The sequence below is a fragment of the Rhinopithecus bieti genome, unplaced genomic scaffold, assembly GCF_001698545.2.
Source record: "Rhinopithecus bieti isolate Rb0 unplaced genomic scaffold, ASM169854v2 scaffold_29034, whole genome shotgun sequence".
Classification (NCBI taxonomy): domain Eukaryota; kingdom Metazoa; phylum Chordata; class Mammalia; order Primates; family Cercopithecidae; genus Rhinopithecus; species Rhinopithecus bieti.
In genome coordinates, this window is record NW_016812875.1 from 988,357 (window position 1) to 1,006,225 (window position 17,869).

The 17,869-nt window shown below is 43.3% G+C and overlaps 1 protein-coding gene across 3 annotated transcripts in view; it reads right to left on the reverse strand.

The window, feature by feature from the left end:
* The window catches only part of FAM120A (family with sequence similarity 120 member A), a 120,153-nt gene that overhangs the window by 83,889 nt on the left and 18,395 nt on the right, over positions 1-17,869 (reverse strand). For all 3 annotated transcript variants that reach the window (XM_017847073.1, XM_017847074.1, XM_017847072.1), the window contains exons 2-3: positions 16,027-16,273; positions 11,094-11,176 (exon numbers count right to left, since the gene is read on the reverse strand). In XM_017847073.1, the coding sequence (XP_017702562.1) occupies positions 11,094-11,176; positions 16,027-16,273 (330 nt within the window). The remainder of the gene's footprint in view (positions 1-11,093; positions 11,177-16,026; positions 16,274-17,869) is intronic.

Below are 17,869 nucleotides of genomic sequence, written 5' to 3' on the forward strand. Positions count from 1 at the left end.
TTGGATTATGTTTAGAAAGAAAAAAAAAAAAAGAAACAGAAGAATATTTTAATCTACTTACCTTCCAGGCCCCTAACATTATATTTTCTAAAGCTAAATAAGTATATAGATTTTAGGAAGTTTTTCTTAGCTCTTACTAAACTATTATATAATGACTTATTAAGAAAAAAATATATGAAGTGAACTTCAATTAACACTAACATGTAAGGAGAAATTCCTTCTTTGGAGGGTTCATAGAATCAGAACCACTCCCGCTATGACAATATAGGTGAAAGTCAGAAATAAACAAAGTCCATCTTTCTATTTATTTACAGTTGATACCCAACTTAATTTAAAAAAAAGAAGATTTCAGAAAGATCAAGTCATCTGATCACCAACCTAGCTCCAGCAAGGTTACATGGTACACGTCACACACAATGAAGCCTCAAAGTGCCTGAAATGCTACAGCGCTTCTCAGATGGAAGCTGGCTCCAGGCACTGCATGACACCTACCAGCACCTCTAGCCCTAGTCCGGACACAGGCACCAGGCACAGCCGTCACAAGGACCACAGGCTGAGCAGCAGCTGCAACAGCCACCCAGGTGTCCATCCGGGAAACCCAAGAAAAAGGACTGTTCAGTTCCTGTCTGTCTCGAAGGGCCCTGATCTACTACTAGACTGGTTCACTGTGGGGTCTGCTGTGCGTTCCAACCCTGAAGGTGACATGGTTCCTGTGATGAGAAGACCAAACTGACAGCCCTACCATCGTTGCTCCTGGAGATCCTGATGCTACCGTCCTCACTACTCTCTCAGAGCCAGACCCAACTGCTGGCCCTAAAGGACATGTTTTAAAAGTACCACTCAATGACTTCTGGTTGAGGACAATAAGACATAAAAAATACAGTTAAAGATACCCCTGGGTAAAATTTAAGGTGAATGACCGGGCACGGTGGCTCACGCCTGTAATCTTAGTACTTTGGGAGGCTAAGGCAGGCGGATTACCTGAGCTCAGGGGTTTGAGACCAGCGTGGGCAACAAGGTGAAACCCCGTCTCTACTAAAATACAAAAAATTAGCCGTGCGTGGCAGCAGCGTGTACCTGTAGTCCCAGCTACTCGGGAGGCTGAGGCAGGAGAACTGCTTGAACCCAGGAGGCAGAGGCTGCAGTGAGCCGAGATTGCGCCATTGCACTCCAACCTGGGCAAGGGAGCAAAACTCTGTCTCCAAAAAGAAAAAAATGGAGGTGAATCTAAAAGTTTTCTTGATATGGCCTGATAGATTGTCCCCGGTATACGGGTGCCTTAGGGAAAGATAAAGCTGGCAAAAGATTACCAAAAATAAGTGAATCAGAGTGGTAAGATGATAAATACACAAAGACATTTAAATCAAAAGGAAGAAATGCCAGGGCTAGGAATGAGAGGGAGCTCCTAAGATGATGCAGAAGAAAGCAAGCGTACTTTAGGGGAAGCTCCAAGAGAGGATCATACAGAGAAGACGGCGTTCCATGGATGACAGTGCAGCCTGGCTCAGGGCCCAGCCAGGCCCTAGGACAACCAGATGATGGGGTCAGAAAGGGCTGGAGGAGGACAAGTACTTCTAGGGGAGGCTCACCACGCAGAGATAGGGTCTTTCAAAAAGACTGGGAACTGCCGTGTAGACAGAGTAAAACGGACTAAACCTAACTAGAAAGTAGAACTGCTGGTAGTGAAGTCTCAGGAAAGGGTCAGCCCACATAAAATCTGCAAGCTGGGGTGTCCCAGACAAGGAGGCAGAAGGAGCTCAAAGGGCTCAGTGGTTGGGAATACTTTGCAATCACAAACAACTGGCAGGGATGGAAACTCAAAATATATGAAATTGAATATGAAGTTCAGGAACACAAAACCATCAAAATGAATACAATGACCTGGCACTAAACAGGTCCAACTTAAATGTTATTATATCCAAATATGAGGTCAATAGAATGTAGAACACCCAAGTGACAAAAAGCCTTCTATAAAGTGTTCTAAAAACCCAAGATTCAAGAAAACCAGAGGCAACAAGAAATTATGTTTTTAAAAAAATAAAGCCAGCAAACATCTATAAAACATACTAAAAAATTAAAACAACAAAATGCCCACCCAAGATAAACAATTCCCGTACCCAGTTAGGACACAAAATCATACAATTTTAAAACCCCAAAAGCACATTTTGAAAACTGCTCACTTAACAGCCAGGGGGCCCTGCCCAGGATGGATTGCCATAGCCACAGGCCCCCTCTGATGAGCACGGGCCACACCAGCTATGCAGGGCACCCACAGGCTCACTAAACCTTATGACCAGGCAGACTGAATGGCCGACCACTCCCAGGGCACAGGAGGAGGTAGGCACGGCGGCACCACCTGAAGGGACACAGAGGCTGGGCTTGGGACTGGAGCCCATGCTCTGTGGGCTCAGCTCCCTGGGTACCAGGCTGCCTGACGCCTTCCATTTCTCTCATGCAACACTGCCAGCCACACCAAAACCATCAAAGGAGCACAGAAGCCCAGAGTAACACAAGCAGTGGGAGCCTCTTCAAAAGACCAATATGCATCCAACCCACTTTTCATTACTGTAAATACAATCACGAATCTTCCTAATTATAACACTGAGTCCAAAAATACATTGAAAGGATATTCAATGTATTTTCCTTATTAAAGATATGACCCTTTGAAGAAATACTGCCATTGGAAAAAGTTTAAATGAGCAAGGAAATGAGATGCACTCCTGTAATGCCTTCCCCATTGTTTGGGAGTGAGTGTACATTTCAGGAGTGTATCTCAACTCTTCCTGGTACATAAAAGATTCTCTTACATTTCCAATCAAACAGAGTAACTTAGTTACAGCAAATTAAGGTAAACGCAGCCTCAGGCTTGGGTGCCTGTGCAGCCCTGGGGTTTTACCCATCGTGGCCCAGCCCGCTCTGTATCATCTGCTGCCAGGCTCCCTGCTCTGCAGGACCTGGGCCTGGGTAGAGACAGAGGTCACACTCCAGCCCAGCCTCTAGGCATCTCCAGGACTACAGTGAGGAATCTCAAGAGCCAGGTCTCCCGAGGAATAGGGAGTAACACATAACTCTTGTTTTCTTACTCTCATTATAGAACTGACCACATCTTAGAAATTACCTGACCCCTAACACCACCCTACAATTTTACATGTTACATGAAATGGCCCAACTGTCCTGAACATAAATGAAATATTCTTTGCAACTAAACCTAAGAAATTCGACACCCACCTTAGTAGCAACTCTTACAGTTACCACTGACGTATGAAAAAGTCACCTTACGTCCTATTTCCTACTGCCTTCTACCAATTTTAGGCTCTAAGTATGTCTAACATGGCAGTCATAACCTAGTAATAAGCACGATCTACTACTAACTAATAAAGCAGGACAAAACAGAATGTGGCTCCCGTCCCAGCTTTCCTCTTTGCAGATACCACCCAGCGATTTAACAGTTGTTCTTCCCTGTGCTTCTGGCCCCCAGAGCCCCAAGGCAGACATGCTATTCTTTCAGCACACCCCAGGGCTGTGGACAGTCAGGGAGGACTTCACAATGTCTAACCGATGTAGCTGGTTCAACGACAGGTGGAGAGTTAAAAATTCACAGTGAATGAATGAATGCATGTAGTGAAATTTGTAAAGACACATGTTTAAAAGATGAGTCTAAGAATGCTACTTATAAACAAAACAAATAAAAATTCATAGTGCTACCAACATACTGAAGATTTGGAATCACATAAATTATCCACTACCAATGACTTCCTATCCATGGTATTTTGTGATTTTCATCAGATGGTAAAAGAGAAATTTTCTCATGATTTTATTGGTTCCCTTTCTAACACAGTATACTGGAAAACAGCTGTTAAGGACACGTGATTTTGCATCCTCAAGCTTAATCTTTCTTGGTCCATCCCTTTTATCATATTATATTTGTACTATTTCGCCAAAGCCAAATTTATTATTGTTCACAGAGGGTTGGTGTTCTATGAAGTTACTATCTAATCAATTCAAAGCACCTTTGAAAATGCAATACCATAATCTTAAACCTGTCATCATTTCAACACAATACAAAAACACAAAGAATATTTCAGAAAATAAAACTCAGAATATTATGGAGATATGTAACAACTATCCAAATTTTCAAAAGATGCAATTGGTTTTATAACTGGGAAAAAAGAAAGAGACTAAATAGCAGGTGGGATACATGCAATTCTGCAGCACATCCATCAGTCATGCTCATGGGGAGAAAACCACATCCAATTTCCCCTATGTACATTAAAATTACTGAAACGGTGCTGCATACAAAAATGTGAATGAAGGTCAAAACATTAAAGTGGCCAGGCGCGGTGGCTCACACCTGTAATCCCAGCACTTTGGGAGGCCGAGGTGGGTGGATCACCTGAGGCCAGCAGGTTGAGACCAATACGGCCAACATGGTGAAAACCCCTCTATTAAAATACAAAAATTAGCCGGCATGGCAGCAGGTGCCTGTAATCCCAGCACTTTGGGAGGCCGAGGTGGGTGGATCACCTGAGGCCAGCAGGTTGAGACCAATACGGCCAACATGGTGAAAACCCCTCTATTAAAATACAAAAATTAGCCGGCATGGCAGCAGGTGCCTGTAATCCCAGCACTTTGGGAGGCCGAGGTGGGTGGATCACCTGAGGCCAGCAGGTTGAGACCAATACGGCCAACATGGTGAAAACCCCTCTATTAAAATACAAAAATTAGCCGGCATGGCAGCAGGTGCCTGTAATCCCAGCACTTTGGGAGGCCGAGGTGGGTGGATCACCTGAGGCCAGCAGGTTGAGACCAATACGGCCAACATGGTGAAAACCCCTCTATTAAAATACAAAAATTAGCCGGCATGGCAGCAGGTGCCTGTAATCCCAGCACTTTGGGAGGCCGAGGTGGGTGGATCACCTGAGGCCAGCAGGTTGAGACCAATACGGCCAACATGGTGAAAACCCCTCTATTAAAATACAAAAATTAGCCGGCATGGCAGCAGGTGCCTGTAATCCCAGCACTTTGGGAGGCCGAGGTGGGTGGATCACCTGAGGCCAGCAGGTTGAGACCAATACGGCCAACATGGTGAAAACCCCTCTATTAAAATACAAAAATTAGCCGGCATGGCAGCAGGTGCCTGTAATCCCAGCACTTTGGGAGGCCGAGGTGGGTGGATCACCTGAGGTCAGCAGGTTGAGACCAATACGGCCAACATGGTGAAAACCCCTCTATTAAAATACAAAAATTAGCCGGCATGGCAGCAGGTGCCTGTAATCCCAGCACTTTGGGAGGCCGAGGTGGGTGGATCACCTGAGGTCAGCAGGTTGAGACCAATACGGCCAACATGGTGAAAACCCCTCTATTAAAATACAAAAATTAGCCGGCATGGCAGCAGGTGCCTGTAATCCCAGCACTTTGGGAGGCCGAGGTGGGTGGATCACCTGAGGCCAGCAGGTTGAGACCAATACGGCCAACATGGTGAAAACCCCTCTATTAAAATACAAAAATTAGCCGGCATGGCAGCAGGTGCCTGTAATCCCAGCACTTTGGGAGGCCGAGGTGGGTGGATCACCTGAGGCCAGCAGGTTGAGACCAATACGGCCAACATGGTGAAAACCCCTCTATTAAAATACAAAAATTAGCCGGCATGGCAGCAGGTGCCTGTAATCCCAGCACTTTGGGAGGCCGAGGTGGGTGGATCACCTGAGGCCAGCAGGTTGAGACCAATACGGCCAACATGGTGAAAACCCCTCTATTAAAATACAAAAATTAGCCGGCATGGCAGCAGGTGCCTGTAATCCCAGCACTTTGGGAGGCCGAGGTGGGTGGATCACCTGAGGCCAGCAGGTTGAGACCAATACGGCCAACATGGTGAAAACCCCTCTATTAAAATACAAAAATTAGCCGGCATGGCAGCAGGTGCCTGTAATCCCAGCACTTTGGGAGGCCGAGGTGGGTGGATCACCTGAGGCCAGCAGGTTGAGACCAATACGGCCAACATGGTGAAAACCCCTCTATTAAAATACAAAAATTAGCCGGCATGGCAGCAGGTGCCTGTAATCCCAGCACTTTGGGAGGCCGAGGTGGGTGGATCACCTGAGGCCAGCAGGTTGAGACCAATACGGCCAACATGGTGAAAACCCCTCTATTAAAATACAAAAATTAGCCGGCATGGCAGCAGGTGCCTGTAATCCCAGCACTTTGGGAGGCCGAGGTGGGTGGATCACCTGAGGCCAGCAGGTTGAGACCAATACGGCCAACATGGTGAAAACCCCTCTATTAAAATACAAAAATTAGCCGGCATGGCAGCAGGTGCCTGTAATCCCAGCACTTTGGGAGGCCGAGGTGGGTGGATCACCTGAGGCCAGCAGGTTGAGACCAATACGGCCAACATGGTGAAAACCCCTCTATTAAAATACAAAAATTAGCCGGCATGGCAGCAGGTGCCTGTAATCCCAGCACTTTGGGAGGCCGAGGTGGGTGGATCACCTGAGGCCAGCAGGTTGAGACCAATACGGCCAACATGGTGAAAACCCCTCTATTAAAATACAAAAATTAGCCGGCATGGCAGCAGGTGCCTGTAATCCCAGCACTTTGGGAGGCCGAGGTGGGTGGATCACCTGAGGCCAGCAGGTTGAGACCAATACGGCCAACATGGTGAAAACCCCTCTATTAAAATACAAAAATTAGCCGGCATGGCAGCAGGTGCCTGTAATCCCAGCACTTTGGGAGGCCGAGGTGGGTGGATCACCTGAGGCCAGCAGGTTGAGACCAATACGGCCAACATGGTGAAAACCCCTCTATTAAAATACAAAAATTAGCCGGCATGGCAGCAGGTGCCTGTAATCCCAGCACTTTGGGAGGCCGAGGTGGGTGGATCACCTGAGGCCAGCAGGTTGAGACCAATACGGCCAACATGGTGAAAACCCCTCTATTAAAATACAAAAATTAGCCGGCATGGCAGCAGGTGCCTGTAATCCCAGCACTTTGGGAGGCCGAGGTGGGTGGATCACCTGAGGCCAGCAGGTTGAGACCAATACGGCCAACATGGTGAAAACCCCTCTATTAAAATACAAAAATTAGCCGGCATGGCAGCAGGTGCCTGTAATCCCAGCACTTTGGGAGGCCGAGGTGGGTGGATCACCTGAGGCCAGCAGGTTGAGACCAATACGGCCAACATGGTGAAAACCCCTCTATTAAAATACAAAAATTAGCCGGCATGGCAGCAGGTGCCTGTAATCCCAGCACTTTGGGAGGCCGAGGTGGGTGGATCACCTGAGGCCAGCAGGTTGAGACCAATACGGCCAACATGGTGAAAACCCCTCTATTAAAATACAAAAATTAGCCGGCATGGCAGCAGGTGCCTGTAATCCCAGCACTTTGGGAGGCCGAGGTGGGTGGATCACCTGAGGCCAGCAGGTTGAGACCAATACGGCCAACATGGTGAAAACCCCTCTATTAAAATACAAAAATTAGCCGGCATGGCAGCAGGTGCCTGTAATCCCAGCACTTTGGGAGGCCGAGGTGGGTGGATCACCTGAGGCCAGCAGGTTGAGACCAATACGGCCAACATGGTGAAAACCCCTCTATTAAAATACAAAAATTAGCCGGCATGGCAGCAGGTGCCTGTAATCCCAGCACTTTGGGAGGCCGAGGTGGGTGGATCACCTGAGGCCAGCAGGTTGAGACCAATACGGCCAACATGGTGAAAACCCCTCTATTAAAATACAAAAATTAGCCGGCATGGCAGCAGGTGCCTGTAATCCCAGCACTTTGGGAGGCCGAGGTGGGTGGATCACCTGAGGCCAGCAGGTTGAGACCAATACGGCCAACATGGTGAAAACCCCTCTATTAAAATACAAAAATTAGCCGGCATGGCAGCAGGTGCCTGTAATCCCAGCACTTTGGGAGGCCGAGGTGGGTGGATCACCTGAGGCCAGCAGGTTGAGACCAATACGGCCAACATGGTGAAAACCCCTCTATTAAAATACAAAAATTAGCCGGCATGGCAGCAGGTGCCTGTAATCCCAGCACTTTGGGAGGCCGAGGTGGGTGGATCACCTGAGGCCAGCAGGTTGAGACCAATACGGCCAACATGGTGAAAACCCCTCTATTAAAATACAAAAATTAGCCGGCATGGCAGCAGGTGCCTGTAATCCCAGCACTTTGGGAGGCCGAGGTGGGTGGATCACCTGAGGCCAGCAGGTTGAGACCAATACGGCCAACATGGTGAAAACCCCTCTATTAAAATACAAAAATTAGCCGGCATGGCAGCAGGTGCCTGTAATCCCAGCACTTTGGGAGGCCGAGGTGGGTGGATCACCTGAGGCCAGCAGGTTGAGACCAATACGGCCAACATGGTGAAAACCCCTCTATTAAAATACAAAAATTAGCCGGCATGGCAGCAGGTGCCTGTAATCCCAGCACTTTGGGAGGCCGAGGTGGGTGGATCACCTGAGGCCAGCAGGTTGAGACCAATACGGCCAACATGGTGAAAACCCCTCTATTAAAATACAAAAATTNAAACCCAGGAGGCAGAGCTTGCAGTGAGCCGAGATCCTGCAACTGCACTCCAGCCTGGGTGACAGAGCAAGACTCTGTCTCAAAAAAAAAATTTTAAGTGGCTAACAAATGCAGTTTCTGAACTTATCTCAAAACCAGGTGCGCTTGCATTTCAGGTTTGACTTTAAAATCCTACAACTTATCAAGTCATCTGAAAAATAATTTAGGATTTCTTCTCCAATATGCCATAAAAGTGCTCAGTTAATATCAAAATGCATCCATAAAGCTTGACTGGATCCTGAGTAAAAAAAAAAACCTATAAATGACTCTGAAAAAATCTGAATGTGAACTTAATATTAAATGATATTAGACACTGCACTCCAGCACAGGTGACAGAGCAAGACCTTGTCTCAAAAAAAAAAAAAAAAAGATATTGGAGAATTATTATTAATTTAGTTGATGTCATAAGACTAACATCATAAAGTAACAAAATGTCCTTATTTTTAGGAAGTGATGGAGCAAGCTGAAGTGGTGGAGCAAGCTGACATTTCCATGGGTGAAGTGTTACATCTGCAACTTACTTCCAAAGAGTTTTTGTTAAACAAAACACAGACATATACTTTATGGCAAAATGTTTATAATTGTCAGACCAAGATGGTGGATATATGGATACACATTCTCTATTCTTTCCACATTTCAATACTTAAAGATTTTCTTAACAAAATTTAGGAAAAACACACATGTAATGATGTTATTCACCTGGCAATAAATTGAGCTGGTTTTCCAATAATTCTTCAAACAGCTCTTCACTTCTAACCCTGTGACATATGAAGCAGGGCTAGTTTAACTTAGACATACACATATAGCCAGAGACCTTGGGAGTATCTCACCCCTGCTCTTCAAAACAAAATAAATCTTGTAGGAAACAAGCCTTCATTTGTGTCTCGCTTATAAAAGCATAATGCTTAACAGATCTACTGAGCACAGGTGCAGTGCTCTGAAGTCCAGCTGATGACACGCTGCATTTCCCCAATCCGCATTTCAGTCATGGCATAACCGGGAGCTTAGGGTCCAGATGAAAGATCACATCACTTCATTCATGAAAACATACAGGAGGGATTCTGTGGCCAGAAATGTAATTTCTAACAAGAGGAGAAAAACTAATTTTTGAACAAGAAGTTGAAAACAGTCCATATCAACCCCTGTTAGGGTGAAAAGGAGAACATTTTATAGCATGCTAGAGATGAAAAAGAAAAAGAGTTTGAAATACCAAGGAACAAAATGAAAGGAGGAAAGGAATTCTACTTAAGCTTTTGGGTATGACCGAAGTTAAAGGTAAATTAAAATGTAGAAGAAAAACTCCCATTTGAAACTAGCCACCAATTAAAATTGTTTATGGAGGGAGGGTAATTACGACAACATTCAGAATGTTACAGCCCTTCAGAAAACACCCAATTTAACCGCCACCCTTTACTATAAGGAAGCAGTCCCAGGGCGGGAAGCAGATACAAAGTCTAGGTCCCCATCTTCCCATTTGCCCAAGTCAAGAAAGGCATTTGAACCTGACAAATGATCATTGCAATCACAAGAGTCACTAACAATTCCAAGCTGAAGTTTTCCAGTGCCTCGTGCCAATCTCACTCATTACTCCTATGCTCACATCAAACACAGACACCTTCCACTGTAGAAAATCAGTTAAGTGCCTCCCTCTCTGATGTTTGTGACTATCACAAACACGAAGGGAATCAAAAGAGAGAAAAATTATATTAAGTTTTAATAAAACAGTACAAATGGATCATTTATCTAATGAATTTGAGTCTCCCCCATCATCCAAAAGCTTTAGATTATTTTATAATTGTAGAAAATTAGTTACAAAATTTGTCAACTATGCAAAAGATGTTACTCTAAGTGACAAGTAACTATACTACCTAGAGAAAAAATTAAAATTTTTAAGTAAGAAAATTAATATATAAAACATCAGCTCAAAGATTTCCTTCTATCTAGGTACAAGGCACAAAGAACTCCTTAAGGGAAATTTTCAAGGACATTTATACATTTACCTAACATATAGGTGTTGAGAACAAAGGATGGTAGCATTGTTGCTTGCTTTTTAAGGCAGTGCATATCCTGAAATCATGGGAAAACATGATATTGCTAACTTTGTAGCACCACCAATAAAGGGCCTAACATGTTATTAAAGTAACAGCAGGCCGGGCACAGTGGCTCACGCCAGTAATCCCAGCACTTTGGCAGGCTGACGCAGGCGGATCACGAGGTCAGGAGATCGAGACCATCCTGGCGAACACGGTGAAAATTTTTAGTAGTGAAACTACTAAAAACACAAAATATTAGTCAGGCGTGGTGGTGGGTGCCTGTAGTCCCAGCTACTCGGGAGGCTGAGACAGGAGAATGGCGTGAACCCAGGAGGCGGAGCTTGCAGTGAGCCGAGATCGCGCCACTGCACTCCAGCCTGGGCAACAAAGCACGACTCCATCTCAAAAAAAAAAAATTAAAAAAAAAAAAACAACCCCGTAATAGCAAACTCACAGTTGATTATTACAAATGCTAGAAAAATACAGTGAAATTTGTACCTTTAGTGAGGCTAGTGGATGTTCTGGACCAAGTAAACTCCAATGAAAGGAAGCCAGATCTTCATCAGGCAGAATGTGATTTCCTGGAATATAAACATGGATAACATAAAAGCAATCATCTTAAGTAACACAGGGAAACATTTAAAAGCACTGCATCTATAGTAGAAAACTTTCAAACAGAAACTGAGAACAACTCTTCATCTCTTAACATAAAGCAACATACAGCAGGCAGAATCCTTGCAGCTGCCTCAAGAATGACGGGAATTTCTAGTGGAGTCCCAGCAGCATTCAACCTAAGAACTGCATAAAACTGAAGCCACCTCACAGCACAGTATTAAAAATAAACACCAGTGTGCAAAAGGTCAGTCTGACAATGTCAGGCTATCAAACACCAGTTAGATTCAAGTTTTCATTTGTTCATGAAATGGCTGTGGTTCGAGCTTTCATCTGTTCATGAAATAGCTATGGTTCAAAATTACATAAAAACACCAAATGTGAAACCTGCACAATTATAAAATCTTTCTTAGCAAGATTAAATGACAATGACTGCTGATTGTAACATGAATCAACACCCTTCTCCCATAATTTCCATCACCACCCACAAACATACGTGAAAAGGCCCATCCTATAATAATACGCATGAGGCCATTAAGCTGCTCATCCTATCACCAGTGCTGTCACAGTCTACAAACAAAACTGTATTCAATGGAGAAACTGTATTTGGGGGGAACACTCTACTTTCACAATCATGTTCGTATGCCTGGTATACCTGATCTTTAGTAGGTTAGCTATCTCACTGAAATCTCCAAGCAGTAATTTCCCACGTAACCGTGATTTTTATAACATGACTTAATCACCTCCACATTATGAGAGCAGATTCATTAATTTGCTACTAACAGAAGGCAAAACAAAGTAAGACCATTCGGAATATTGCTACATTATAATATAGGTTGAGCATCTGTAGTCCAAAAATCCAAAATGATGCAAAATCTGAAACTTTTTCAACATCAACATGATGCCACAAGTGGAAAATTCCACACCTCTGCTCATAAGATGGGACGCAGTCAAAAGGCAGTCAAAACTTTGTTTCCTGCACAAAATTATTTAAAATGTTTTATAAAATTACCTTTAGGCTATGTGTATAAGGTATATATGAAACATAAATGACTTTCATGCTTAGACTTGGGTCCCATCTCTAAGATACTTCATTAGGCATATGCAAATACTTCAAAATACTTCTGGTCCTAAGCATTTCAGGTAAGGGACACTCCACCTGTATTCCAAACACACAAACACACAATCCAGAGGTACTGAACTCCCGTAATGTCCAAATGAGCAAATCTGAACCATAACTGCCCAGGTTTGCTGTGCTTGATATTGTTTTCCTCTGTTAAGGGATTGCACAGAATTTCACGGTGAAGAATGAAGTGTCTGGCCAGGCGCAGTGGCTCACGCCTGTAATCCCAGCACTTTGGGAGGCCAACACGGGCGGATCGCGAGGTCAGGAGATCGAGACCATCCTGGCGAACATGGTGAAACCGCGTCTCTACTAAAAAATACAAAAAATTAGCTGGGCGAGGTGGCGGGCGCCTGTAGTCCCAGCTACTCGGGAGGCTGAGGCGGGAGAATGGCGTGAACCCGGGAGGCAGAGCTGGCAGCGAGCCGAGATCGCACCACTGCACTCCAGCCCGGGCGACAGAGCGAGACTCCGCCTCAAAAAAAAAAAAAGAAGAATGACGTGTCTGAAATTTTGGAAGCTTCAATTTGAAGTAATATTAAAGGCAACTCGAGCATTAGTAACAGTCCCTGTGAAAACTTGGGTGAAATACTGAAATGAATATTCCAACATTCCTAAAACAAAATACTTTATATAGCTATACTTTCCATTACAGAAGGGAAAAGAAAAATAAGCTTTCTCATTGAGCACAGTGAAACTTTTCCCGCCTGGCCAACATGGTGAGAATTAGCCAGGCGTGGTGGCACACACCTGTAATCCCAGCTACTCGGGAGGCTGAGGCATGAGAATCACTTTAACCTGGGAGGCAGAGGTTGCAGTGAGCCAAGATCACACCACTGCACTCCAGCCTGAGCAACAGAGAGAGACTCCATCTCAAAAAACAACGACGACAACAAAAACTCAGGAGCTTACCTATACCTTCACTAAACTTTTTGAAGAGATTCCAAGCCCTAAATTAAATTGACAACATATTGCAATTGATTTTGTTTTTCACTTATTTCAAAACTTCACAAACTAACAAGCTAGAAAAGTATCAGTTGGCATCATTTTCCAAATACCATATTCAATGTTTCTTCAACAAGATAAACAGTATTCTTCCATTTATCAAATGAGCTGAGGCATCCATATTCTAAGAGCATGTGATTTTCACATTCAAAGTCAATTAATATGCCAAGCTATTTTGCATAGCATTTAAGCAAATATGGAACTTTCCATATAATGTGACACTGCCATACTCACTTTTAACATCAGAGGAAATGTCCTTTTATATTTTAATATTTGAAAATATATTTAAAAGATTAGTTTTAATCCCCAAATCCCCAAAGGCACAAGAGTTCCCTTACTAAGCACTGTATTTGCGATTAGATTCAAACAAACACAACTTGTGAAATCACAATTTTGTTGACTGACTGATAATAGTAAAACATGAAATGCTTTCACAAGATAATATATAAAAAATTGTGTGGCCAGGCGCGGTGGCTCATGCCTGTAATCCCAGCACTTTGGGAGGCTCAGGCAGGTGGATCGCCGTGAGCTCAGGAGTTGGAGACTAGCCTGGCCAACATGGTGAAACCCTGTCTTGACCAAAAACACACACCCAAAAAACTAGCCGGACGTGGTGGCAACTACTTGGGAAGTTGAGATGGAAGGATCGCTTGAGCCTGGGAGGCGGAGGTTGCAGTGAGCTGAGATTGCACCACTGCACTCCACTATAGGCAACAGAGTGAAAACCTGTCTCAAAAAAAAAAATGCTGGGTGCGGTGGCTCACACCTGTAATCCCAGCAAAGACAGAGGTGGGTGGATTGCTTGAGCTCAGGAGTTCAAGACCAGCCCGGTCAACATGGTGAAACCCTGTCTCTACTAAAAATACAAAAATTAACCAGGTGTAGTGGCAGGCGCCTGTAATCCCAGCTTTCAGGAGCCTGAGGCATGAGAACTGCTTGAACCATGGAGGCGGAGGTTGCAGTGAGCCAAGATCACACTATTGTACTCCAGCCTGGGCAATAAAGTGAGATTCCATTAAAACAAACAAACAAAAAAATTGTCCAAAGATATCTTAAAGATGAAAAGTTGAACAGCACAGCCTCTGCAGCCCATGGGCTGGCAGTTTGCTGATCTTTTGAAGTTTCTTTCCTACCCAGTCCCCATTTTCTGATAAAGTTTCTAGGAGGTCTGTTAGGTATATATCCTACGGCTTATTGGCTTAAAATGTACTCTCATTTGAGACCAACTGGGAGAAAGAGAAATCAATAGCGCAACTGTTTTGATACTGAATATTGGATTGACAAGTGTCTTTGAAATAAAGAACCAGTCCCTCCAAAAAAATAAAAATAAATTGTGACTCCTTCACTACAATTTCTAGTTGTGTAAAACTGTTTTGGAGTGTTTATAAAAATCTTTCTGATAACTAGGCATTTCTAAAACTAATCCACAATATAATCCCCTCTTGAACAGGACTGGATTGGACGGCTAGCCTCTACGGAATATATACTGCAAGGCAGCACAGTAACTAAGCACTGGAGACCACGCAGCTTCCCAAACTGGACTTGTGTGTCCGAAACAGCCCCAAATCCCATCCGATTCATGGATTCTAACCACAGGAGTGCCTCCCTCCAAAACATGTTTACTTACAGTTGGACACGATTCTTATCAACTCTAAGCAAACTAGAGCTGAATATTAAAGTAGGGTGAGACAAGCACAATGAAAGCATAAGAAAAGGTAGCTGACAAAAGAGCAAAGAAAGAAAACACACAATGCAAATATAAAGTGACAGACAAATATATTACCTCTTGGGAAATGTTTTTTTTTTTTTTTTTTTTGGAGACAAAGTCTCACTCTGTTGCCCAGACTGGAGTGCAGTGGCGCAATCTCGGCTCACCGCAACCTCTGCCTCCCGGGTTCAAGCCATTCTTGTGCCTCAGCCTCCCAAGTAGCTAGGACTACAGGCACCCGCCACCATGCCCGGCTAATTTTTGTATTTTTAGTAAAGACAGGGTTTCACCACGTTGGCCAGGCTGGTCTCAAACTCCTGACCTCAGGTGAGCCACCTGCCTTGGTATCCCAAAGTGCTCAGATTACAGGCATGGGGGAATTATTTTTAATTAAAGAAAATTAAAATATGTCATAGTGAAAACAAGATTTCACCCTTTCTGGGTATTCAGCATAAGGAATTCCTCCAAGGACATTTTTTAAAGACATGTACACATTTACTTAAAATGTACGTGTTGGAAATAAGGTACGATAGCTTATTTTTGTTTCTCTTCTAAAGTAGTGAGTGTCCTGAAAATGAGGTGAAAACATCATCGTTCTAACCCCATAGCATATTTTCTTCTATTATAAACATAATTTATGTCAAAGGTTTAAATGTCTCATTTACCTAGTGACCATGTGTTGACATCTGTGATTTAGAATGTTAGTTTTTCAAAACCTTAAATAAGTTTATTCACAAAATTAATCTGAACAATTCCTGGATAGAACGATACCAATACCTCAACAAACACTTAAGAACAAAAGTAGCACATTAGCTACGCCAAAAAACAATACAAAGCAAGGAACGCTAAGGAAGAGCCCACACCTTGGCTCTCTTCAATGTGAGACACACATCCAAAACATTCAAGCACAGAATACTTAAAAGATCAATGTGCGCATCATATGGTCACTCCCTTATAAAATATTTTCACACCGCTCCACCTACCTAAGAGAGCAGCAAAAATAGGAAAACGATTTGGATTCAGGTCCAGTTGCTTGGCAACTTCATGCATCAGATATTGGCTTGTGGTGAGACTTTTCCCGTTCCGGCTCAGTTTTAGGGCATGGGCACTGAAATAGTAGGGGATGTTGCACAGTGCATAATCAGAGTCATATGCAACCAAGCCATGGAAACCATTCTCTCTGCAGAAACCAATCACTTCCTGATGGTGATCCTCAATGCTCTGTGCAACCTGGCAAACGAGAAAAAAACTTCATCAGATGTAGGGTAACACTGTAGCAACAAGCTCAATAAGCAGAAATGTTTGTAGAGAAGCTGAAAAATCACATTTATTGAAACTATCCATGAAAGCCGAACAGTCAAAAAAATGGCATAATAAAGTTTGTGACACATTGCTCCACTAAGAAATTTCTGTGGGACATTGCATTTAAATAATTTCCTGTCAGTAAGTTATAATCCCATCTAGACTACAAATCAATTTTCAATTGTTGTCAAGCTCAAAGATCACCCTGCTTGAAAACACACAAAGCCAGCAGACCCCATGACAGTATTTTCAAGGAAGAGACGGGGAGAAAGACACAAGAAAATAAAGAGGTGGGAAAGAGGGAGACAGAAAGAAGCCACCCAGTGTCAATGAAACCAAACCATTTCTTCAAAGTAGATCAAATGCGTCAGGTGAAATCATCAGAATTTTAAAAATAAAATAAAAGTATGATCCCTCGCCTACCTGTCAACTAGTTATTATCCTCCTAAAGCCTTCCACACGTGGAGACTGTATAAGGATGCACATGTTCACCCTCAAGGTAACTGCCACAGGCTTATTCTGTGTCCCACACACTATGTCAGGACTAGGTCTACATCAACTGCCTTTTCAGTGATGAAAAATCTAAGACACCCTCTTTACTTCTGCTGAATCCCCACTGAAACATCCACACTACCTCGGATTTCCACAACACACGAAGGAGCAAGCAGAGAAGCAACACCTCTGAGAAGTCAAAGTCCTCTGGACTCTCTAGTCCAAAAAATACAGCAAAAACACCCGGAAAAAATGTTCTAAATGATTTACAGTCCAAGACCACCAAATTCTCTCCTGCTTTTTCACATACTCATTAATACAACTAAAATTCTGGCAGATTTTTTGTTTCTACAATGGATGAGGTAATTTAGAGAACATTAATTTAAACTAAATTAGGTGATTCCAGTAACAAAGGAGTATTAACTCTCCACAGGGCCTTAGAGGAGAAAAATGTGTGCCATTCTTAACCTTAAGTTTTTAAAACTACTGTCCAATGTGTGGCTACACTGAGAGAAAGTTTATATTAAATTAAATTCAAAATTAAGTTCAAGTACTGAGAGGTCACAGGACACCAGAAGCTAACATACTAATTGGACAGCACAGACAGAACATTCTCATTACCTCAGATAATGCTACTGGACATCACTGTAGAGTTTACCTCACTTCTCACCAACTTTCATAATAAAAGCAGTTGCCACATTTTGTTGGAAAGTTAGCTATAATGAAATCTCACTGAGAGGCAAAGCAAACCTTTGCAAGATGCGTACGTAAAAGAAGAAATCACTTTCTGAATTCTTGGTAAATATTTCAATACAAACATTTTACTTCATAAGAAAAAAACACAACAACATCCAATCAGTCAAATAACATTCTATTCTTTAGAAAAGGAAACTGCTGTTTTATCCTTCAATCTAAAAACACTGTACACCAGCTAAAACAGAATAGATTTTTTAAAAATCTAAAATTAGGCCTGCTTCATCCTCTCACTTCTAGAAATGGTAATTTCTAATCCAAGTTCTTTACCTCAAATCC